The sequence below is a fragment of the Nanorana parkeri genome, unplaced genomic scaffold, assembly GCF_000935625.1.
Source record: "Nanorana parkeri isolate BGI_ZX_2015 unplaced genomic scaffold, ASM93562v1 scaffold340, whole genome shotgun sequence".
Classification (NCBI taxonomy): Eukaryota; Metazoa; Chordata; class Amphibia; order Anura; family Dicroglossidae; genus Nanorana; species Nanorana parkeri.
This window is the reverse complement of record NW_017306608.1, coordinates 895,544-917,202: the sequence shown is the minus strand read 5'-3', so window position 1 is coordinate 917,202 and position 21,659 is coordinate 895,544. Positions and strand designations below refer to the sequence as shown.

The 21,659-nt window shown below is 42.4% G+C and overlaps 1 protein-coding gene across 6 annotated transcripts in view; it reads right to left on the bottom strand.

Moving 5' to 3' along the window:
- Positions 1-4,799: 4,799 nt before the first annotated feature.
- Positions 4,800-21,659, bottom strand: part of ZNF622 (zinc finger protein 622) — a 17,460-nt gene continuing 600 nt past the window's right edge. For 2 of the 6 annotated variants that reach the window (XM_018558448.1, XM_018558449.1), the window contains 6 exons: positions 19,713-20,354; positions 18,214-18,479; positions 15,367-15,529; positions 12,546-12,661; positions 7,779-7,922; positions 4,800-4,971 (listed from right to left, as the gene is read on the bottom strand). In XM_018558448.1, coding sequence (XP_018413950.1) covers positions 4,844-4,971; positions 7,779-7,922; positions 12,546-12,661; positions 15,367-15,529; positions 18,214-18,479; positions 19,713-20,317 — 1,422 coding nt within the window. In that variant the 5' untranslated portion in view covers positions 20,318-20,354 and the 3' untranslated portion in view covers positions 4,800-4,843. Of the gene's footprint in view, positions 4,972-7,778; positions 7,923-12,545; positions 12,662-15,366; positions 15,530-18,213; positions 18,480-19,712; positions 20,357-21,659 lie in introns of all 6 variants that reach the window. The other 4 variants (XM_018558451.1, XM_018558452.1, XM_018558453.1 and 1 more) reach the window with 3 other exon arrangements.

The following is a 21,659-nucleotide window of genomic DNA, read 5'->3' as shown; positions in this document are numbered from 1 at the left end:
TCATGGTAAGTATTCTGTTACGATGTACAGTACCCAGAACCAGGAGTGTAGTTCTTCCTCCCACAAGAAATATTCCATGGCTATAGTGGTAGGGAGCAAGAAGGATGGGGATTGTGGAGGGCAGAAACAAGCAGAAGGCAGGGCTAATTGGGCATGGTCCAAAAACAGTGTTTCCTAATAGGTATACCAGGCCTCAAAATTTCCACTCGCCCCCCGCAATTGGCAAGTGAAAATTGCGGGGGGGCGAGTGGAATGTCAGCAATGGTGCCTAACCGGCGGGACTAGGGATGGAACACTACCGCCACGGCAACCGCTCGCTCGCTTCCATTTTCTCTTCTCTTTCTCGCCTGCTGCAGCTACAGAGCGGCCGAGAAGGAGAAGAGAGAACAGACGCGAACGCTTGCCGTGGCGGTAGTGTTCCATCCAGAGCCGGAGCTAGCTCTCTGCGCTCCCTCTCTTTCGTCCCGGCCGCTTCAGCTCCACTCAGGCGGCTCTGATTACACCAATTATCGCTCCCTCTCTCTTCTTCTGGCCGCTCTGAAGCTGCAGCGGCCGGAAGCAGAGAGGGAACGCTGACAGGTGTGATCGTAGCTGCCTCTCTGAGTGGCCGCTTCCTGGAGATGAAGCCGGAGCGGTCGGGAGAAGAGGTGATCGTTCAGCGGTGTGATTCTGAGCAGTCTTAAAGAGCCCCCCTCCCAGTCCACATCTTTTGGACGTTATTAATCTGAGTTGCCCCACTCAGTATGCCCCTCGCTTGCGGCCATATTGAGTGGGGCACTCATATTAATAACGTGCTGGATTAGTCTGACCCAGGGGCGGACTGGGCCCGGGGGCAGGGTGGCAATTGCCCCCCAGACCTCTGATACCTTTGCAAACGCCCCCCGCCACGGCAAGGACTTCATCTCTTCCCTCTTGGCCGCTGCAGCAGCAGAGCGACCGAGAGGGGAAGAGATTAAATGCTTATGGCGGCGGTGGGGGGCGTTTGCAAAGGTATCAGAGAGGCTTTGGGTGGCAATTGCCACCCTGCCCCCGGGCCCAGTCCGCCCCTGGGTCAGACTAATCCAGCACGTTATTAATCTTAGTGCCCCACTCAAAATGAACGCAAGCGAGGGGCATACTGAGTGGGGCAACTCAGATTAATAACGTCCGAAAGATGTGGACTGGGAGGGGGGCCTCTTTAAGACTGCGGTGGCGGGGAGAAGAGAACAAGAAGCTCCACTGCCATCGTCTGTGCCCTCTTCGATTGCTCCCCCACCATCACCAGAAGAAGAGGTCAAGGCAACTGTAAGCCCCTGTACTTTCTTTGTGACCTCTGCACTGTGTTACATACTGACCGCTGACCTCTGTACTGTATACTGACCTCTGTACTGTGCATCACACCCTGATCTTAGGTGGGGCAACTGGTGGCGAGTAACTTTTCAGGCCTGGCTAGTAGCTTAGGACTTGAAATTTTGAGCCCTGGGTATACCACTGTTCACATTCAAAATGACCCAAGTATATATCTTTCACCCCCTGCTTCTCACTTGGAGAACAGTTGCGATACTGTAATACTGTGAACTTATAATTATCAACACAAAAAAAAAAAATCGAGGACATATGTCCTCGATTTTTAATTTTTTTTGCCAGTGGCTTGATCCCCTCTTAAAAGTTGTCGGTTACCTAGTGCACACTGAAAACTTCCTGAATAATTAACATGTATCTAGTTGCTAAGGAAATTCTTTGTTTACATCTTGCTGCCAGCCGGCGGCTACATTCCGCAGCAGGCAGCAGAATGTAAATAATGGGGAGCAATAGTCGGCCTGATATTGGCTATTTCAAATTACAATAGCCAATAGCAGGCTGGCTAGTGTACCCAGCCACTGAACAGAGGTGCAGACTTGAGAACTTTCTCTCTCAGGTTCACTCCTGTGCTCAATGGGTGGGGTTTCAATAGCCAGCCTGCTATTGGCTATTTTAAATTGCAATAGCAATCGGGCTATCGCTCCCAGCTGTTTACAGTTATCTGGCACCTATCGATTCCCGTGGGTGCCGGATTACTGGGAGTTTACAGTAAAAAGCTTGCCTTGCTGTATATTTGTGGAGACACACACAATTACTAGCACCCAGAAAGGTTGCTCCACAGAACCCTGCAAGGGAAAGGAGCCATCCTTAAACAGGATATCGGGGCCAGTGCTCAGCAGACCAGCTGACTCTGCAGGAAGCTAAAATATTTAAACATTAAGGATTGTAAGTGATTTAATCAGCATTTCACAGCTTAAAAAACATTTGACTTTATTATCACTTTAATTACATTCCAGGAGCACCCATTAAATAATTTAGTAATTGTCTTTTACAATGTTGGAGAACAAGCAATTCCCCACTTTTCCATGTGATCTCCAGAATAAGGCTGGGCACACACATTACAACCATTGCAAGACTTTTGTCTTGCGATGGTTGTAAGGTACTTAAAAAACGTAGACAGGCAGATTGTACTTGCAATGATCGCAAGCCGCGCCCCGAGTGGCGGGCTTCCGATGACCGCAATGCCGAACGGGCAGTGTGCGCTTGCGCACACCGGCCCGTCTGGCTTTTATCTTACGAACATGCTACACACCGCCGAACATCGATTCTCGGCGGGTTTTCGAACATGTTCGCAGGTTTAAAGTCGTGCGACCTTACAGTAGTAGAGATCGCACGGCTTCCATACACCTTACGATAATCGTACGATCGCAGGATTTCCACCAGGGAATACCGCCAGGGAGGTTAAACACTAACAGCTGCTCTTGAATATTTAACGAATTCTCCTGTTTTGCTGATACTCGCTCCATGGCTCCGAGCGCCAACAATCATCCCACGTTCAAAGGCTGTTAAATCGCGTTGTTTACCCATATCTTCAGAAAAAAATCACTTCTACTGTCGTGATAAACAACCTGCTTCCCCATTTATAATGGTCTGGCCCTCTAGCAACTTCAGCGCAAAATTATACCTAATTTGCCTACAAACGTCAGGTGGTCACAATAATCTGGCCACTCAGTGTATAACCTGTTTATAAAGCCCTGTTTTTGGCACTTTACCCAGATAACCAGAAAAAAAATGGTAAACAAAATATGTGGTAGGTTGCTATGCTTTAAATTCAAGACACAAAATTGCTGTCATGTAAACCTTGAAGAAACCCTACAGAGAGTTTGTTTAGGAACATAAAACATAAATCAAACCCGTCAGGTGACCCAAGTAGTGTATAGATAAAAAGTTATATGACTAAGCATAAGGATGTCGCCATAAAAGCCTATATAGCTAAAAAAAAAAAAAATCAAAATTGTATATCTAGCAACATGCGAGTAGAAGATGCCTCCCTGTAAATCAGAAATATGACTTTATGTGAAGGCTCACTTGGTGTTGATGTTGTAAAAACAGTCAAATGCAACATTTAGGTATACCATTACTGACATGAACTGTCCACATTAAGGATCTTGTAATAACTGCAGTCTGAAGAGGTATTATCTTCCCTTAGTTTTGCAGAGATCGTTTACATCTGCAACCTCATAGTTAAAAGAGGAATTCTTCAAATTAACAACAAAGGAACCTTAAGTAATGGCAATCTACAAACAGATACTTCTAGTTATTTTTCTTTTCCTGCCCTTTTTCTCAATGGCCATTTTACTAAGGGCAGATTCATTTGTCTCCCTTTACTTCCTGGAACTCGGCACATGTGACTAGGACATGTGACCATGCACATCATCTCAGGGGAGGAAATTGCCTTTCCCCGAGAACTCCTGCATGCTGATGTGATTTTTAGTCCAAGGGGGTAAAAGTCCACTTTAATGGTCACATGCTCATCGATGGCCTTTGCTTCAGAGTAAATATTTTTTGGAGAAAGTCTGAAACAATTAGACGGTAGCATCTTTAATATCCTGCATCAGTGCTTCCTCCAAATGGATTGATTACGTCTACGCTGTTTTGGGTTATCCTTCAGATAAAACACCTACGGCATTTACAGAGTCAATACAGATTAAAGTAAACCTTGCTTGCGGCAGTGGGGCAACTGGTAGAAAAGACTTTGCTTTAAGTCACATGTGGATAGGGAAAACCTGCAGTATAAACAGGATCTGTTGGGGGCATCTGAAAACTGAAACTGAGCAGCATTGCTGTAGATCATCATGTTCTCTGTGCTTGTGTATCAGCTCATTGTGTACTTGTATTCACTCTTTTTGGTTCCTGTTAAATTGCATGTTTCTTAGCATAATAAAGTCATACAAATGTAAATATACTGTTGATATTTGTACAGAAGGACCTTCTATGTTCCCTCTTTACAATGGAAACCACAAAACATCTGTAATTTGGGAATTTTTATTTCAACCACAATTTTTTTTTTACGTACAATTTCCTCAGCAGCACCAAAAGAACACTGGTTCATTTCCATTGCAATAAAGTATACCATCATATACCTTAAATGTACAGTCCACGTATCTCATAGTCAAGCACACCATGAACACTTGCATTAGGTTATGAAATGCTAAATGGACTGGTTAAAGGGAAATAACAGTTTTTGTACCCATGGGATCATGTTCAATGCTCTCTTTGGCTATTTATGTCTTACATGGAAGTGTTAAAGACAATTAGCTAGCCTGACATACTCACTTGCAGTTCAGTTGGTGATGAAGACTACTATTACGTAAAGGGCATTCAGTAAGGCACTGTTGCATTTGTGGCTTCCTCTGTAGGATGCTCAATGACTTGGCCTAACTTAATGATAACCACCAGATGCAGTAAGTGGCAAACAGCTGACAATGAACTGTCACAGTAGCAAATCATTGATTTCTCTAATATTAACCACATTAGCCTTACAATTTTTTTTTTTAACGCTTTAAAATCTGACTTGTGCTCTGAAATGCATTTGCTTTGTAGAATTATTTGCCATTCCAGTTTTTAACATCCATTTAGACTTCATCTTCTGTATATATTGCATATCACGACCATGCTGAAGGGTACCACCTGTGTAAGCAAAGTCATAAAATTAAATTAGAAAGGACTAAAACAACATTCTCTTAAACTAATCTTAGATCAAGATGAGAAACAAATAAGCTGCCAGGTCTATCACAACTACTAAAAAATGCAATTGAATATCTTTAATCGTTAAAATAGCTACAGGTGCCTACTACAAGCCATTTTTTGCCCCTTTCTAGAGCTCCCCAGTACCCCCTAAGACCTAGGCTGCTCTACAATGTAACCTGTGACCAGTTCCGTTATTGCTCGCACTAACCTTCTCCTCTTAATTCTTCCACTTTACTATTGGCTAGTGAGACTGTCTAGAGTCTGCAATCCAAACTTCTTTTGGATAAAGTAAAAAAGAAAGAGCTGGATTCGCTATCTGGTTTTTGCTATATGTTTTCCGAATAGAGAGACATCCCCTCACTTTCTCTCCCAGCAACACCCAGGAGTGCATTCTCCATAACTACAATCTCCCCAACCAGACAAAAATCAGGCAGAGGTTTTAAATATTGTTGCTCTATCAAAAACAAAATAATTTAATAGAGTTTAGCTTGAAGATATATATTATTATTATTACTACAGGTACTTATATAGCGCACACAATTTTACGCAGCGCTTTACATAGTTACACATTCACATCAGTCCCGACCCTCAAGGAGCTTACAATCTACATTCCCTATCTCACATGCATACATAGAGGGATAGAGGGCCAACTTAGAGAGGAGCCAATTAACCTAGCAGCATGTTTTTGGAGTGTGGGAGGAAACCGGAGTACCCGGAGGAAACCCACACAGGGAGAACATGCAAACTCCTTGCAGATAGTGACATATTCAATGATGCTTAACCAGTATCTGAAGCGATCATGCCAATTACTCCTGAGGACCTGCACACACACTTTGTTTATTCCGGTACACACTTTGTTTAGCAGTGCCAAGCACTGATCAAGGAGGATCCTCTGAACCCCCAAAACGCATTCACTTTTTATGATGCAAGAGTCTAAATAAATAAAAATCTGACATTATATGTTCTGCTTTTGGAGCTTTTCTCCTTGCACACCCAATCCCTATTTGTGCAAAGAACGAATGTTTTGTCTTCACCCCTGGAAAGAATCATTCCCTCTTCACTGCTTAAAACCTGATGGAGAATAACTACTGCTTTAAAAGATCCAGTGCTCCACGCCTATTTCCCAAACACGGATCTTCAGATATTGATGATCACGTTGGAAAATCAAAATGTTCTCTGCTTATTGGGCAGAGACTAAATGTAATGGAGTAAACAAAGATAGAACTATCAGAAACAACTTTTTTCATATGGTTACCTATAAGACTTGTGCATGACAAGATGTCTGTAAAAATATACACAGGCTTATTTTATGCTTTTTGACATACTGACCTGCTGACCTTCATGTCACTACAGGATATGTGGAGCAAATAACCAAATGGCAAAAGACATCGGCTAAAGCTGCTTTTCGTCAGAAGCCCCCACCGCTTGCCTCACTAGCTATGGATATTCTCAGGCAGGGGTGGGCAATTATTTTTCTCGGGGGGCCACATGAGAAACTAAAATGGCTGTGGAGGACCTAGAATACGTTGCAGAGTGGCAGGTGTGTCGCCATTCATTTGGATGGCAACCCAAATGCACTCCCTAGTCGATATGCAATAGACTGAGCCACAACACACCCCCATGCGACTAGGAAACTTTGAACATCTTTACATCCAGCCACAGCCGTTACATTCAAGCATTCGGGCAGCAATAGAGCTGCACGATCGCTTGTATGGTGCTGGGGGAAGAGCGCACGCCCCCCTTTGCTGTCCCGGGACCGTTGCGCCGGGTCACAGCACTGATCTCCCCTCCAATCACTGAACATGGGAGCGATGTGCATTACATCACTTCCGGTTTTAATGTGTAATTTCTCCGGCTGCTCTAGAAAGAAAAAGCTGGTGAAGCACGACCCCCACTGTCTCTATGAAGAGGACATGTCACTGTATATGTGCTTTCACACTTCACTTATTGCTAAAGCCACAAATTAAAAAAAGTGGGGAAAAAACCCCCCATAATTTTTTTTTTAAAGTCCTCCGTCCCCACATATACAAAACACAAAAGCATCCTGGGTGTGCCTACGTGCGCCAAACATGTTACATATCGCAAAAATCAGAGTGCGAGCAACAATTCTAGGGCCATCAATCACTGTTAAAACAAAAATGATGAGGGGTAAAAGCTTTTACAGTGTCACCTATGGGCAATTTGGGTATTGCAGTTTTTTGGTGCACGCAATTTTAAGGCTTGACCATTTTAATGTTTGATATCTATTTACCGCACGTGACCCCATCTTTTATATTTTACCAAAAAATTGGGTAATAAATGTTTCATAACAAAGGGAAAGCAGGTTGGGTTTTTTTCAGTACTTTTCTCTTTATTTAGTAAAAAATAACATCCCACGTGAGGATTAAATAGCACCAAAAGAAAGCTCTATCTGTCCCAAAAAGATAATACATAATTTAAAATCAGCAGACATTGTTGATTATATTTTGGGGTAAATATATAAGGGTATGCAAAATACCTAAACTGCATTGGAAAAATTTGCAGGCAAATGCATTAATGTATTCCAATTAGCTACCAAATTAAAGCCCCATCTGTTCCAAAAAAAATAAATTATGTATATATTAAAAGGTAGACTACAAAATGTAAAAGCTATAATGTGCAAAACTGGGACATCGCCAAAACAAAACAAAAAAAGGAAGAGATTGTCAGTGTCCTACATAGATATTTTATTGCACTTTCCCAGTTTCCACCTGTTGCAATAAACTTACCAGTTCCTCCAGTCCATCCCAAAGCTTTGTACTGCTGTAGGACTCGGCCCACAGCTTTTTGATTTTTGGATACAACCACAGCTCTGGTCAAACCAAATTTTTGTTTGTAGTATCTCATTAATGAGCGATGACCAATCCTAGCACCTGTAAACAAAAAAAATGTGTTCCGTTTAAACGAGTAAACTAATGCATTATCTTATCAATTACATAAAAGCGATGCTGATGTAATAAACAGTGTCTCAAGTGTATCTTTAGGCAAAACCTTCTTTTAAATTTTAGAAGGGTGGAGACGTGTTAAAAGTGTCAAGTGTTCTATTGCTGTCTATGTTCCCGCTGTGGAGATCAACCACACTATTTGTACTGGTGACCATTATCAATGAAAAAGAAAGTGAGGGCTGAATCCCAATTTGTAGAGGTGTCTCGAGAAAAAAAAGGGAAAGGAGAAAACTTCCAATGGTGCACCTGTTCCCAAGACAAATGTAGAAGAGGGGAATTTTTGTTGGGGGGATTTCCTCCAACTTCCTGTAGCATATCTGGGATAGGAAGGGAAGGAAATTTTCCCCAATGATGCATGGACTGCAAAAAACAAAACAAAAAAACGGTCTTACACTAGCCAGCAATGGTCTTATCCATCCAAATACCCCAATTCCCACATTTGAAGAGTCAAAGTAGGCGTGTCAGAAAAAAATATGGGAGCTGCTATGGGCGGCCTTCATTCATTTAAAAAAAAAATACCATCTTTCAAAATTTCAGTTTTCATGTTCATGCTGCTCAGTTAAGTGGGATTTGGGTTCCATTTTCTCATTCAGAGGTGGTGCGTGGGATCCCTTGGATTGTTTAAAGCAAACTGCATGGCCACATGACAGCAGGTTCGCTTGTCAGCAAACAAGTACAGCTTATTTCAAAGAGTCCCACCCACCCAGAAATCACAGGGACCTATCAGAAGCGAGCAGAAGCCGGGAGGCTTCTTTTCATTATACAATTTTTGATTCTCTTACTTTTTTTTTTTTAATTCAGGGGAAACACAGGGTGGGGGGAGTGCTTTAAGTATTTTTCTAAATTTTTTGTTCTCTTTAATTCAGGGGGAAAAGACATGTTGAATTTTCTGCTTTACGTTTCTATCCTCTTTTGAAGCAGAGGTGAATTGCCACACAGGTAACCAAGTGGTATTTCTGTGGCATTTAGGCAGGAGGAATGACAGCTCCGGCAGTATAAAGTGACCTTTTTTGGGAGCTCTGCCCAGTGCCCTACACATTTATGTGTACTTGCTCTTTTGATTAAAGGTTATATTGAATACAGTTGTCAGATTTAAAGAAGCTATGTGCATGCATGTGTAGAAATTAAAGAGGCAAGGTGGACCACCTGACTGGTCATTTATGCTAAGAGCTGTTGTCAGAGTTCCTTTATCATAACATGTAAAGGCACAGCAACTCAACTATGTTAATTTATCTTGCTCTTCCTAATGACAGGTTACCTTCAAGCTAGACCACAGAAAAATATCACAAAATGTCACATTCAGCCCTTATTGATCTCGAAAGGGAAGCAGAGTAAAGTTATATATCTGCAAATGTCAGCATTCAATTTATCTGCAGCCATGCATATTTTTACAAATAGATTTGTGACTAGTAAACACAGTCAGATCACATAAAATAACTATTTTGGGTTTAGTAGTATCATCCAGACTACACCTAACCTTTATTCACATAACAGATTGTTACTGTAAAAATGTGCCTAATTCCATGCTACCACTGACGGAAGTGACCAGTATTGATTGTGCAGGATATTTAAGCTTCTTATAAAAATCAATACATTTGAGATCACATTCTCCAGCACAGCTCATTATTTCTTAAAAGTGCAACCTTGATTCACAACTGTTTTGTAAGAGTATAATGTATAGTTTCTAAATCAATAGAAATATCATAGCCATTGTACTGATATCTGGTATATAGATAAACATTTAGAAAATGTGTTAAAGATACTAATCTATACCACAAGCAACAATGTTGATCTGCTGGACAGTATTCTGAAGCCAGCGTATGAATGCATTTACTTAATTTTCTGCTATAATTTATCATCTCTGTCTCATGTCGTCTTCTCCCCCTTTTCCTCATATGTAGGTTTTATTCAACCTGAAATCGATACCTAATGCTACATCTCGGCTAAAATTAACCCTGCTTTAATTTTAAATCAATAGCTGGAGCTTTAGAAATTCTGCCTAGTCAGCCCATTTCCTTGTTTGGCTTAGAGCTGACCACTGCACCAGTAAAAGGCACATAAGTAACATCTAATTATCTTCTAGCCATAAGCTCTCTTTCTAGTTCTACTAGCTTTTTCTTTTATGAAACTCGGTCCCCAAATGTGTGCTGCAAGTAGAAAGTATGTCACCAGCACACAACTATACATTTTCATCCAATAACGTCTATAAATCAAGTTTATACAACAACATTTTAAGACCTCACTGGGTCCCCTGCAGGGTCTAGTCTTGATGTAAGATCTAGACTTCAGTTTCTTCACTGATTGGTGGACATAAAAAAACATCTGTATGTATTCCTAAATGCACAGAATATTACTGGATATTGAGTTTTTATAGGTATATTAAGCATCAGAGATTGTGAGTGGCTTCCAAAAGTATTCACCCCCTTGGTATTTTTCCTATTCTGTTGCATTAACATCTGGGATTAAAATTGATTTTTATGTGGATTACATGTAATGGACATACACAAAATAGTGAAGCGATAATCTGAGAAAAGTGAAGAAGTCACATAAATTAGGTAAATAATCTGCAACACCACTGTACAAGGAGCACCACCAAGCAAACAGCACCATGAAGACCAATGAGCTCTCCATACAGGTCAGGGGCAAAGTTGTGGAGAAGTACAGATGAAGGGCCACTTTAAGCCGTGGACTCTACAGTGCTGGCCTTCATGGAAGTGTGTGGCCAGAAAAAAAAAGCCACTGCTTACAGAAAAAAGAAAACATGTTTGGTGTTCGCCCTAAGGCATGTGGGAGACTCCCCAAACATATGGAAGAAGGCACTCTGGCCAGATGAGACTAAAATTTAGCTTTTTGGCCTACGAGGAAAATGCTATGTCTGGTGCAAACCCAAGACCTCATCATTTCGAGAACACCATCCCCACAGTGAAGCATGGTAGTTGCAGCATCATGCTGTATGTTAATTAAATTCGACAGTTCTCTTTACCTTCCCTGTTTAAATCACTTTCTGGATGCATAGTAGAGAAGTCAAGCAGGAAGTGTTTAGATTACTTTTTATAGCTTTACCCACCTTGTAAAAGTCAATTATCTATTCCGAGATCCTCACTAAGCTGCTTAGAGAGGCCCAGGACTATTGGGATTAGGCACAATACACTAATTCATGTTAAACTCTGAGCTGTCTATACTTGACTTGAAGTAAGGCCTGAAAATTAATTAGGCCCTGAGACGGAAACGGAAAGATGTATAAAGTTCTGCTCATGCCACAATATATGTTTTATCCTTTTCAATTTGTTAAATACAGAAAACAATAATTATTTATTATATATTAGGTTGGAAGTCTTTATATACATCAGTAATGCAATGTAGCATTCATGCACACGCACGCACACACACTAAATTAGGGATGCTCTGGTAAAGGTTTTTTGGTATCGAGTACATATATCTTTTTTTCGGTACTCACCAATACTGGAAGACCCGTTAAGGAAGCCGGGTCCATGCTCCCTCATCACCAGGTGTTGAGGAAGCATGACTCGTAATGACTCGTCGCCCAGCTTCCTGATTAGCTGGAAACTGTACAGCGTGTAATGATTTGCCACCTGGCTTCCTGATTATCTGGGAAGCTGGCTCCATGCTCCTTCATCACCAGGGGACGAGGAAGCACGCAGCCGGCGTTCTGGCCAATCAGGAGTGGGCAAACTCACACTTATTAACAGGAAGTGCTGGAGCTTTACCTGATCAAAGCCTGGCATTGATGTTTAGAGGGTCAAGGAAAGCTGCATGCAATGTATACCTGCTGGGTGCTATTATTTTTTTTTTTATACATGACAATGACAGTGTAGCATACATGACAGTGACAGAGTAGCTTTTATACATGACAATGAATTTCCAGAGCAATATACGTTAGTTAAAGAGAGACAGCATAACATACTCAATCTGACTGATACCCAAGACTCAACATTCTGATAAGGGATGGGCCACTGCTATGATGTATTATTTAAAAGGAGATCTATGAGTAAGTGATTTCCACTCATCCTCATAGTTAGAGCCAACCTGTGACAAAGAAGCTTTCACAGGTCGCCTCTATCGATCGGGAAGTGAGCAAAAACATGCACCGATCCACTTACTTCCCGATCATCTCCCTGCAGTGAGCGATGACTGTCAGTCACCCCTCTCCAGCGCTGAGTGGGGGAATGAATGGGGGAGGGGGCGGGCACAGCTGGCTCTGCCTCTCGATAGGCAGAGCCAGCTGCCACTCATGCCATGTAAAACATATTTATTGATCATATCTTTGAACATTGTGACATTTTCAATTAGGGTAATTAAAACCATGTATTCCCAGCTCACTGATATTCAGCTAGAAACAGAGACCGTGATAAAGATCAAGGTCAGTCCTGGCAACAAGTGTGAATACCTGGCTTATGGAACAATAACCTTGTTAAGAATATACTATAGCATGAAGCTGTGCACAGTTGCTGATCAATAATTGTATTAAAAGCAAGATTAATGGACTACAAATGAACAAGCTGTGACATTCTATGCCAGTGGTCAGTATACCTGATGGTAGTACCAGCTCCATTGTCTCCTCATCAAACTCTAAATTCTTGTCATCGGGCACATCACTGTCATCCGTTTCCACATCATCCACTTCTTTGTGATCAGGGTAGCTGGACCTGTTAAAGGAGTGTTTTAGCTTAAATCATGATATTTTTACAACAGTGTCCAAATATATCACATTGGAATATATTTGTACTTGTAATTAAACCATGACAAGAAGTTTATTGCATAACCACTAGTGCACAATTAGCCAGGATGCACAAGGCTCTCTGCAGTGCAGTCAGCAAGCAAGCAAAATTGATTGCTGCAGACCAGAGGATCAAAACAGTGACAGCACTGGGAGAGCAAAGAAACAGAAGGGAGCAGTCCGGGATAGCAAGGGGGATGTAAAGCTGGGAAACGGTGTGAATTTTGGAATCCTGAAGTTGATCAATGGAGGCGGGTGAACATTGGAGACCGGAATTGGGTTTTAATGCGGCAGCCAGTACAGTACGTCCATTAAGATCCATGTTCAACATCTCCAAACTACAAATGAAGACTGCTTTAAAAGCTGCAACCCAGCACCATGCTTACTGAAAACCTTCTATACACATGTTATATCTGCTTAAGCCAATGTGTACAATGCAGCAGCTCATTTGTTCACAGTATGTAGATGTGAAGTATCCAGTATGCACTCCTTACCAATGTTCATATAGGGCCAACACAGTCTTTCCTGAATGTCAACATCATTTAGCAGGCAAGCCCCTAGTGAGAAGACAGGCTCGCTAATTGCTTCCTGACAGCTCATCAGTAACCAGGTACACTAGTTATTAGGTTTCGCTATTGCGCAGACAGATTTCACTAATCACATCAGGCATGCATACCTAATACATATTGCCAGCCAGCAAACTATTACAGGTCTCTTAAGACCACAATGACACTTTGTAACTTTTCCTTGTAAGCATGGTCTTGCAAGCAGCTTACAATGCACTGCCATGGTCATCTCCAATGAAAGGTCATTTAATAAAAAGGTACACTGCACTGCTAGGACTACAGCAAAAGTAAGATCCCCCATCCTTTGAGAAGGCAAACCCTTAGAAACCCTATGGCTCTTAGCATCAATGCATCTGGCTGTGATAAGAAAATAATACTCTTCACTTCTTATCGTATGAGAAAGGAAAACACTGAAGGACTAGCTGCATGGAGTTTGAATGTTCTCCCCGTTTTTGTGTGGGTTTACTCCAAAGACATGCTGGTAGGTTACTGGCCCTAGTATGTGTGTGGGTATGTATGCATGCAAGATAAATTTAGATAGATGTGAGATGAAAGCACCTTGATGGCAGGGACAAATGTATATAAACAGTATGTAAACACGCTGTGTAAAATTGTCAGTGCTTTATAAATACTTGCAATAAATACAAAATAAAAAAACGGCCTTCTTTCTGTCCCATTAAGAAATTGGGATCATTTCAATTTAAGAATACCCTTTAGGGCCCATTCACACCACATCGTCTCCAGACCAGATTGTTTCCGGTCCCAAAATGCATCCCTATGCTATTTCTGGTCTCTGTTCACACCAGCGCGGTCCATTCCAGACCAGAAAAATACTGCACGTCTCATTTTGTCTGGTCTGGAATGCACTGGAACGCATGGAAACGCATAAAAAATGCATGCAAAACACACTGGCACGCACCTGATAGCCCATTTTAAGCTAACGGAATGTGGCAAAATCACGGGAAAAATGCGGCAAAACGCAAGACACCGCGTTCCAGATGTGGTCTGGAAAATGGTGTGAACCTTGCATCAATCTGAAACGGATGAACTGACTTACATAACTATTTTTAAGCACAGGAATTGCACGTCAAAGTGGAAAGGCAAAAACTACAGCAGAATGGAAGTAATGAAGGCTGCTCGTGGCCTGCCTGTGCTAGGCCTGGTTCACACCTGGGCGTTTTACAGCACGTTCCTACATGCTGTAAAACGCTGAAAACCAATGATTGCCTATGGGCATGGTTCCCAGCTGGGCGTTTTACAGCGCGTAGGAACGCGCTGCAAAACGCCCTACGCCCAAAGAAGTACAGGAGCTTCTCTGGGGCGTTTTGCCGCGCGTTGCCATTGGTATTCCCGAGTGTGGATCGGGGTTAACAAAGCGGTAACCCCGAGCCACACTCGGGAATACAGCGTACAGGCCTTACCTTGTCCGCGATCCCCACTGTGTCTTTGGTGGCTGCCGACTTCCGTCCCTTGTGAGCGGCCGCGTCACAGGGGGGCGGAGCGTTTAAAAGTGAAACTAAAATCTTTTTTTTTTAAATAGAGAAAATAAAAACGAGCGGGAAAAACGAGCATAAAAAAAAAACGCTCAGGTATGAACCCAACCTTACTGACTTTCATCAGCCTGCAGGTAACGGTACCAATGTAAAGGGAAAACTCACACCATTAGGCCAATTCTCTCAAACTGATTTACATGCTGGCAGAGCCCTCAAGAACTTTTCAGATGCCTGTCCTCCCTAATTCTGTAAATTGAGCGTACTGTAGAAGCCATGGAAGCCCAAGAGTTGATCTTTTCAGTTCCTGGGCTCAGCGCTGGACCCTGGCCGTCATAGACAGCAAGTGGCGCACTAACTAATTTTCTGTATCATTTTTTAATTTGGTGTAAATCGTGAGACTTTTTGTTACAATTCCCACAATAGTCTCAACTTTCAAACTGAACGATTATTTCAAGAATTCAAAAAAGCAGGTTCCTGTGTGCCAAATATTGCACACCTTAAGATTCATATAAAAGAACAAACGGGTAACATGAAATAAAAAGCATTGGCTAATATGTTCTGTAATTTAATCATACCTAAAGTCATAGAAGTCTGCAAACTCCAGAGCAGCATCACCATCAGTGAAGAGCCTGCAGTGACTCTTGTCAACCATGTGAGCTTGAACGGATTCTGTGGTGTAGAAGGACTTTCCTCTTTCGTTACACCATAGACAGATCTTCCCGACACACACCTTCTCACCTATAAAGTCAGGAAACACACAGCAACATCCTCATTAAGCTTGGTAAATGTTGTCAGCTACCTACAAAATATCTACCTGGCCAGCATAAGACATTAGAACACATTCACATCCTGGTAAACTAAATTGCATTCCAATGTAACTACGACATCATCTTAAGACCACATTTACACGGCGCGATTTGTAGTGCGATTTCCACTCAAAAATTGCAAAAAAAAAAACCAAAACAGCTCAATGTAGCGTGGACGCGCTACATTGAGCGTTTTTTTGGTTGCATTGGATGATAACATTTCAAATAGAGCTGTTCACATCTCAATGTCACCTATAGCTCAAGCTTGTCACTCGAACATGACCTATTTTTCCAGCGAATTTTGTGCGATTTGGCCCCAATAGACTTTGATAGGCTGCCAAAAGAAGTGCTACGTAGTGTGACAAAATGTGCACTGTAGCTCAATGTCGCTCAGCTCAAATCAGTGTTTTTTTAATGTAGCTCAGTGTGAATGGGGTCTAATGTAAAGTCTTTCCAATTTTTTTTTTTTTTAGACAAACATTTAAAAGAAATCCACTTGATGTAAAGAATCTTATCCATACGTGTTAAAGTGCTTAAACTCTTTTACATTTTGCAACGCGTGACAGATTTTATTTTTGCAGTATGTGTTCAGGTTTGGGAGATTTAATCTCACTTTTTGTCCTGATCATTGTTCATTGAAAAGTGAGAGAGGTTTGACATTTTTAAGTTTTCACCAGAAAAGTGGAAATCTTCCAATAGAGACACTTGTTTCTGTCACAGCTCTCTAAAACTGGCCGTTTATGTATCAAAATTTTGTCCACTTCCTGCTGAATCAGCCAAAACTTGATACATTGGTGGCTCTGCTGGCATGAACTGATTCATTAAAGTCGAATTTTGAACAGAAAAGTGCAGCGCAAATAGTGACTATAACCAATTAGCTGCAGTTACTGTTCAGGTATTTTGACAGCTGTGGATAACCGGTATTGGAGATTCCCCCATTCACACTGTTGTGTGCAAAAAAATTGTAAAGTGAAAGCCAGCGGACAGGTGTTTTAACCATTCCATACTCTAAGCAAAGTGGGGGGGGGGAAAAAAAAAAAAAAGTTGGCTTTAGATATACTATAATGTTCTGTGTATAATTGTAATTATATGCAGATGGAACTGCGATATTTGATTTTCTATGCCTGCTCTGCCATCTGCTTTGCAGTACTATGCAGAGAATCTGCTTTAGGGCCAGTTCACACCAATTGCAGTGCGTTCTAGAGCGGTAGCTGCTGGAACACACAGCAATCGCACACTAAACTCCCCCCTTCGTTCTGGGGTCAGATGGGGCGTGGTGGTGCATTGAAGTCAATGTCCTGCGTTGCCATTGTCAATTGACAAACATTGCCTGCGTACGCAAATAGAGCATGGAGCATTTTTTGGCGTTCGCAACTGGACCGGAACACAAGCAATATTGTGCAGGGAAGGGGGGAGTTTATCTCTCTTGAATGCACCGCAATTGGTGTGAGCTGGCCCTTACTGCTCCTTCTGACAATGCAAATCTAATCAGCCAACTAACTGAAAGCAACAAACTCCCTACCGCTGGGTTCACACGTTAGCGTATTGGTAACTCGCATTTGCCACGCGTTTCTTACCGCGGTTTTTGGTAAAAGAAACGCGCGGCAAACGCGAGTTTCCGAGGGGGTATCCGGCTGTATCCTGATGGATACAGCCGGATACCCACGTTAATACGCCCCAAAGAAGCTCCTGTACGTCTTTGGGCGTATGGCGTTTTACCGCGTGGTAAAACGCGCAGGCGAGAACCATGCCCACAGGCAAACATGGGTTTTCACCTGTTGCACGTTTTACCGCGCGTAGGAATGCGCGGTAAAACAATCAGGTGTGAACTGAGACTATATGTCTGGTATCTTATCACAGCACTAATTGCACTATGGAACAGGAAGCTGAAATTGAGAGAAAGCTTGCAAAGGACAACTACACAAACTTCAAAAAAAAACTCAAATATGTGCAAAGACTCTCACAACTTTTGCAAGGAATCAACATAGGTATTTAAGTAAAATGTCTGCAACAGGGACACAGATACCAGTCTACTGTCTGTGACCCAATTGGGGGAATTCTCCCTGGTGGATCACAGACAGCAATGAAAACCTGACCAGTTCTAACTAGGGATGCACAGATACAAGTGCCAACATCTTCATGAGAACTGCCAGGGTTGCAGCTGTGACTGGGCCCTGGAGCTCCACCCCTGTATCAGTACTTGTATCTACTTGGACAATTATCGGCACATACCTAATGATATCAAATCATATATTTAAACAGAGATGTACAAGTCCCAGGAGCTCCGTATGCTCCTTACAAATGACAGCTGCCACCTAACTTTTTAGTTTTTCTCTAGTCTATGAGCTCGAAAAGTACCTACAAGTATGGTACTTGGCATCTGAACATCCCTAGTTCTTACCCTTCCCTGCATTATCCAAAAGTAACCAGACAATTTGGCTGGGGTTGGGCTTTGAGCTTATTATTTCTTGATATTGTTGCTCTAGCATTGACCCTAGATGCATATGTCAATTTACCATCCAATAGTTTCATTAGTGAGTTGTAATAGGATGCTATAGTACTTCAGCACTTTTATTTTGTTACATTTCAATCACAATGTTGTGAACAAACACTGACCCAAATAGCTAATGAGTCCCTGAAGATCCTGCAGAAACTCTATGTCAGGAATGAAGAAGCTATGGACTTTGGTCATGTGGGCAACATTCTTCAGCAGTGAGCGGGAGTGATGAGAGCAGAACAAGCACTCTGTGACAGCGAATGCACCAGTCAGAGCAGTGCCATCAGCAGCAGCAGCAGAACTGCCTTCATCAGCTACATCATCTTCCATCTCCTCATCCTCCTCACTGTCCCCATCATCTTCTGATTCCATGTCCTCCCATTCTGAAAAAGATAAAACAATAGCATAAGCAGAAATTCCTTGCAAGAAGAGAACATTCACTGAACTACAAATGCTGTATAATAAACTTGGAATTGGTGCTAAAGTTAGAAAGCAAACCTGTGCTTTGACTGTATAGGCAATGTAATAGGTTCACTTTAAGGCCTTGTTCACACCAAGCGCGTTCCACGAGCAGAGCAGAGCAGTTACAGACCGCAGCAAAACTGCGTCCAATGTATTCCAATGGTATTTTTAGCTCCAGTTCACATCGCAGCGTTTCGTTCCAGAGCAGGTAAAAAAACTGCAGCAGGCCCTATTTTACCTGCTCTGGAATGCTCTGGAACGCATGCAAATGCATCAAAAATGCATGCAAACGCCCTGGAACACACTGAAAGCCCATTTTAAAACTAAAAATATATATATATATTTTTTTTTTAACCAAAAACGGCCTCAAAAACGCATCAAAAACGCGGCAAAACCCAATGCACTGCGTGTGCAGAAAATCATGCAGATCTACTCTGCATTCGGTGTGAACAAGGCCTTATGCCCTTCTTACCAGCAACATATATTTACCCTTCCTGTGCTCTCCTGCTGCCATTTCAGCTACCAGGAGCTGATAATACCCCATTGATGGTTGAACTTTCTGAATCATGTGCTCTGCTTGTGCGACATGGCCCTAACAGTCATATAGTAAAAGGAAGAATCCGGCCGCACTCCGTTCCACGCAAAATCAATTGATTGAAAAATCGTCAGTGACACCGAGCCCTGCCCCCTCTGACATGTTTCACCCAACCCAGGGCTTAGTCATAGAGGCCATGGCCCTTACAGTAACACTCTATGATGAAAAGGGTATGCATCTAAAAACATGATTTTATATTTTCTTTTTTCATCTACAATGTTAAATATACTGTTTAGGGACAAGCCATTTGACTATTGTATTATGTAATTGTGATCCAGCAGATACTTTTTTAACTATTTGTGAACATAATAAAGTATCTGTTCATGTTCACGATCCCTAAACTCCTTTTCAATACTCTGTTTTATACTTTTATGGTTATTGTGAATCGATTTGTTTATTTGTATATGTGTTTAAGATCGATCCACCAGCCAATTTTGAACACTCCTTTTAAAGACCTGTTTTATTTTCTAAGCACAGTAGAAAACACACTAAAATTTGCCTGGATAACACAACTACAACTGCTGGTGAAACAATTTGTATAAATATCCTGTGTTTACAGTATTACCTTCTTCTTCCACGGAATCATTTTCATCCTCAATAGATGCCAATTTCTTTGCTTGCTGTTCATACCACTGCAATCTGGGTGGCTTTCCAGGCCTAGTCCTCACTTGGGGCCCTTGCTTGTCTGAGACTGAAGCCATGTCACTAGGCTGAGCAGTGCTGACTTTCTTTTTTGGAGACATGGAGGGCTGCGCTTTGATTGCTTGCTGAATAACAACATTCATGGCATCCTTGTCCACATTCTCTGCCTCCAAACCTTTTTCCAGATTCTTTTCATTCATCATCTCCACTTTCTTTGTGACTGCCTGTGCTGCCTTCTTCTCCAAGTCTAGGTGCTTTTTGGACTTCAGGTGGTTCTCATAGGCATTGAATGTAGAGAATCGTTTACTGCACACAGTGCAGTAGGTGGCCGTTTCTTTACTCTGCTCCTCTACCACAGCTCTCTGGGCCAGAACCCGCTCTTGGAAATTCTCTGCTGTCACTGGATGCATGTCACCCACTTTCCTCTTCAGATTGTACCTGTGCCAGTCTGTCTTGTAATGAGCTCTCTGACTATTAGGATTCACAAAGGCCACCCGGCAGGTAATGCAGGTGTAAGCAGCCATCTTTGTACAAGTTGGTCACTAAGAAGGCTCTGAAATGCTGGAAAACAAACCACAAGAGATTTCCACATATTTTGCAAACTACGCTTCAAAACAAGACAGCCTACCATTTAAAGTTCAATAGCAAAAAAGAAGTATGAAAACCCTAAAATGAAGAGGCATTCAGATCAACGTGGCAGTGTTCCCTGTTATCTCATACTCCCTCAGCAAAACTACGCTTACCAATCCATGCTCCCTTGCTGACCTCTTACTGAATGAATCCACCCATGGTAAAGTTCCAGTGTTAGAGCTTACTAGGATGGAGGGTGTCACTATGCCCGTCCCCCCCCAACATATAATAGTGTTCTAGCCTAGCCATTGGTCACTTAGCTCTAAGCTTGACATATTGGGGAGGTCATATGTTCACGCCATACTTTGTGGCCCCACTTCATTAAAGCAAAGAAAGTGGCCTGGATCATGAGTATATCTTGTGGAAGTATATGTAACTGTTGAATTAAAGGAGAATTATAAGGCGAGTGATTTTCACTCAGCCTCATAATCTGAGCCGACCTGTGATAATGAAACTGTCACAGGTCGGCTCAGTAGATCGGGAAGTGAGCGAACACATACCAGCGCTCGCTCACTTCTCAATGCATGCGTGCAGAGAGCCATGACTGTCACTCACGGCTTCCTGCAGGGATTCCCCCTCCCCCTGTCCGATCCTCCAGTGCTGACTGGCGAAACGGACAGGGGAGGGCACAGCTGGCTCTGCCTCTGGATAAGCAGAGCCAGCTGTCAATCCCGCAGCTGGGTGGACCAAAACAGTATTGTTGGGATCCGTCCCAGCTGCGGCGTCTCAGTATATACTGAGCTTTGGGTCATGGGAGAAAACTAGTTTGTGTTCGCCTGTGACCCTTAAGAGAACTATGGGGAAAAGCCCTAGCCCCATAGTTCTCCTTTAAGGTTCCCTTAATCCATTTTGTAAACATTCAGCTCTCCCACTGTCCGCATTGCACGCATGCAGAAACCGACAGTTCCAGGAGTGTCAATCTCTTGCTTCTCCCGCCGACCCCTATGTCACTACTGTACTCTGTAGTAACGTAGGGGTCTACAGAAGCAAAGCAACTGACCAGGAAATTGATACTCACAAAAGTGTAAGTTTCTGAACAGACTTGAGGGAATGATTTCACTTCACTGAATGAGATACATCATTGGAGCCAAAGGGTTAAAGCAGGCATCTGAACGCAATCTTCCCCTACTAATAATGACAAAGGAAATGTTCAGCATATGATATGAAATGACACGGATACCCCAGGAGGCTGCAGGAGTACAACTCATAATTTTCACATAGAGATAAATGGCACCG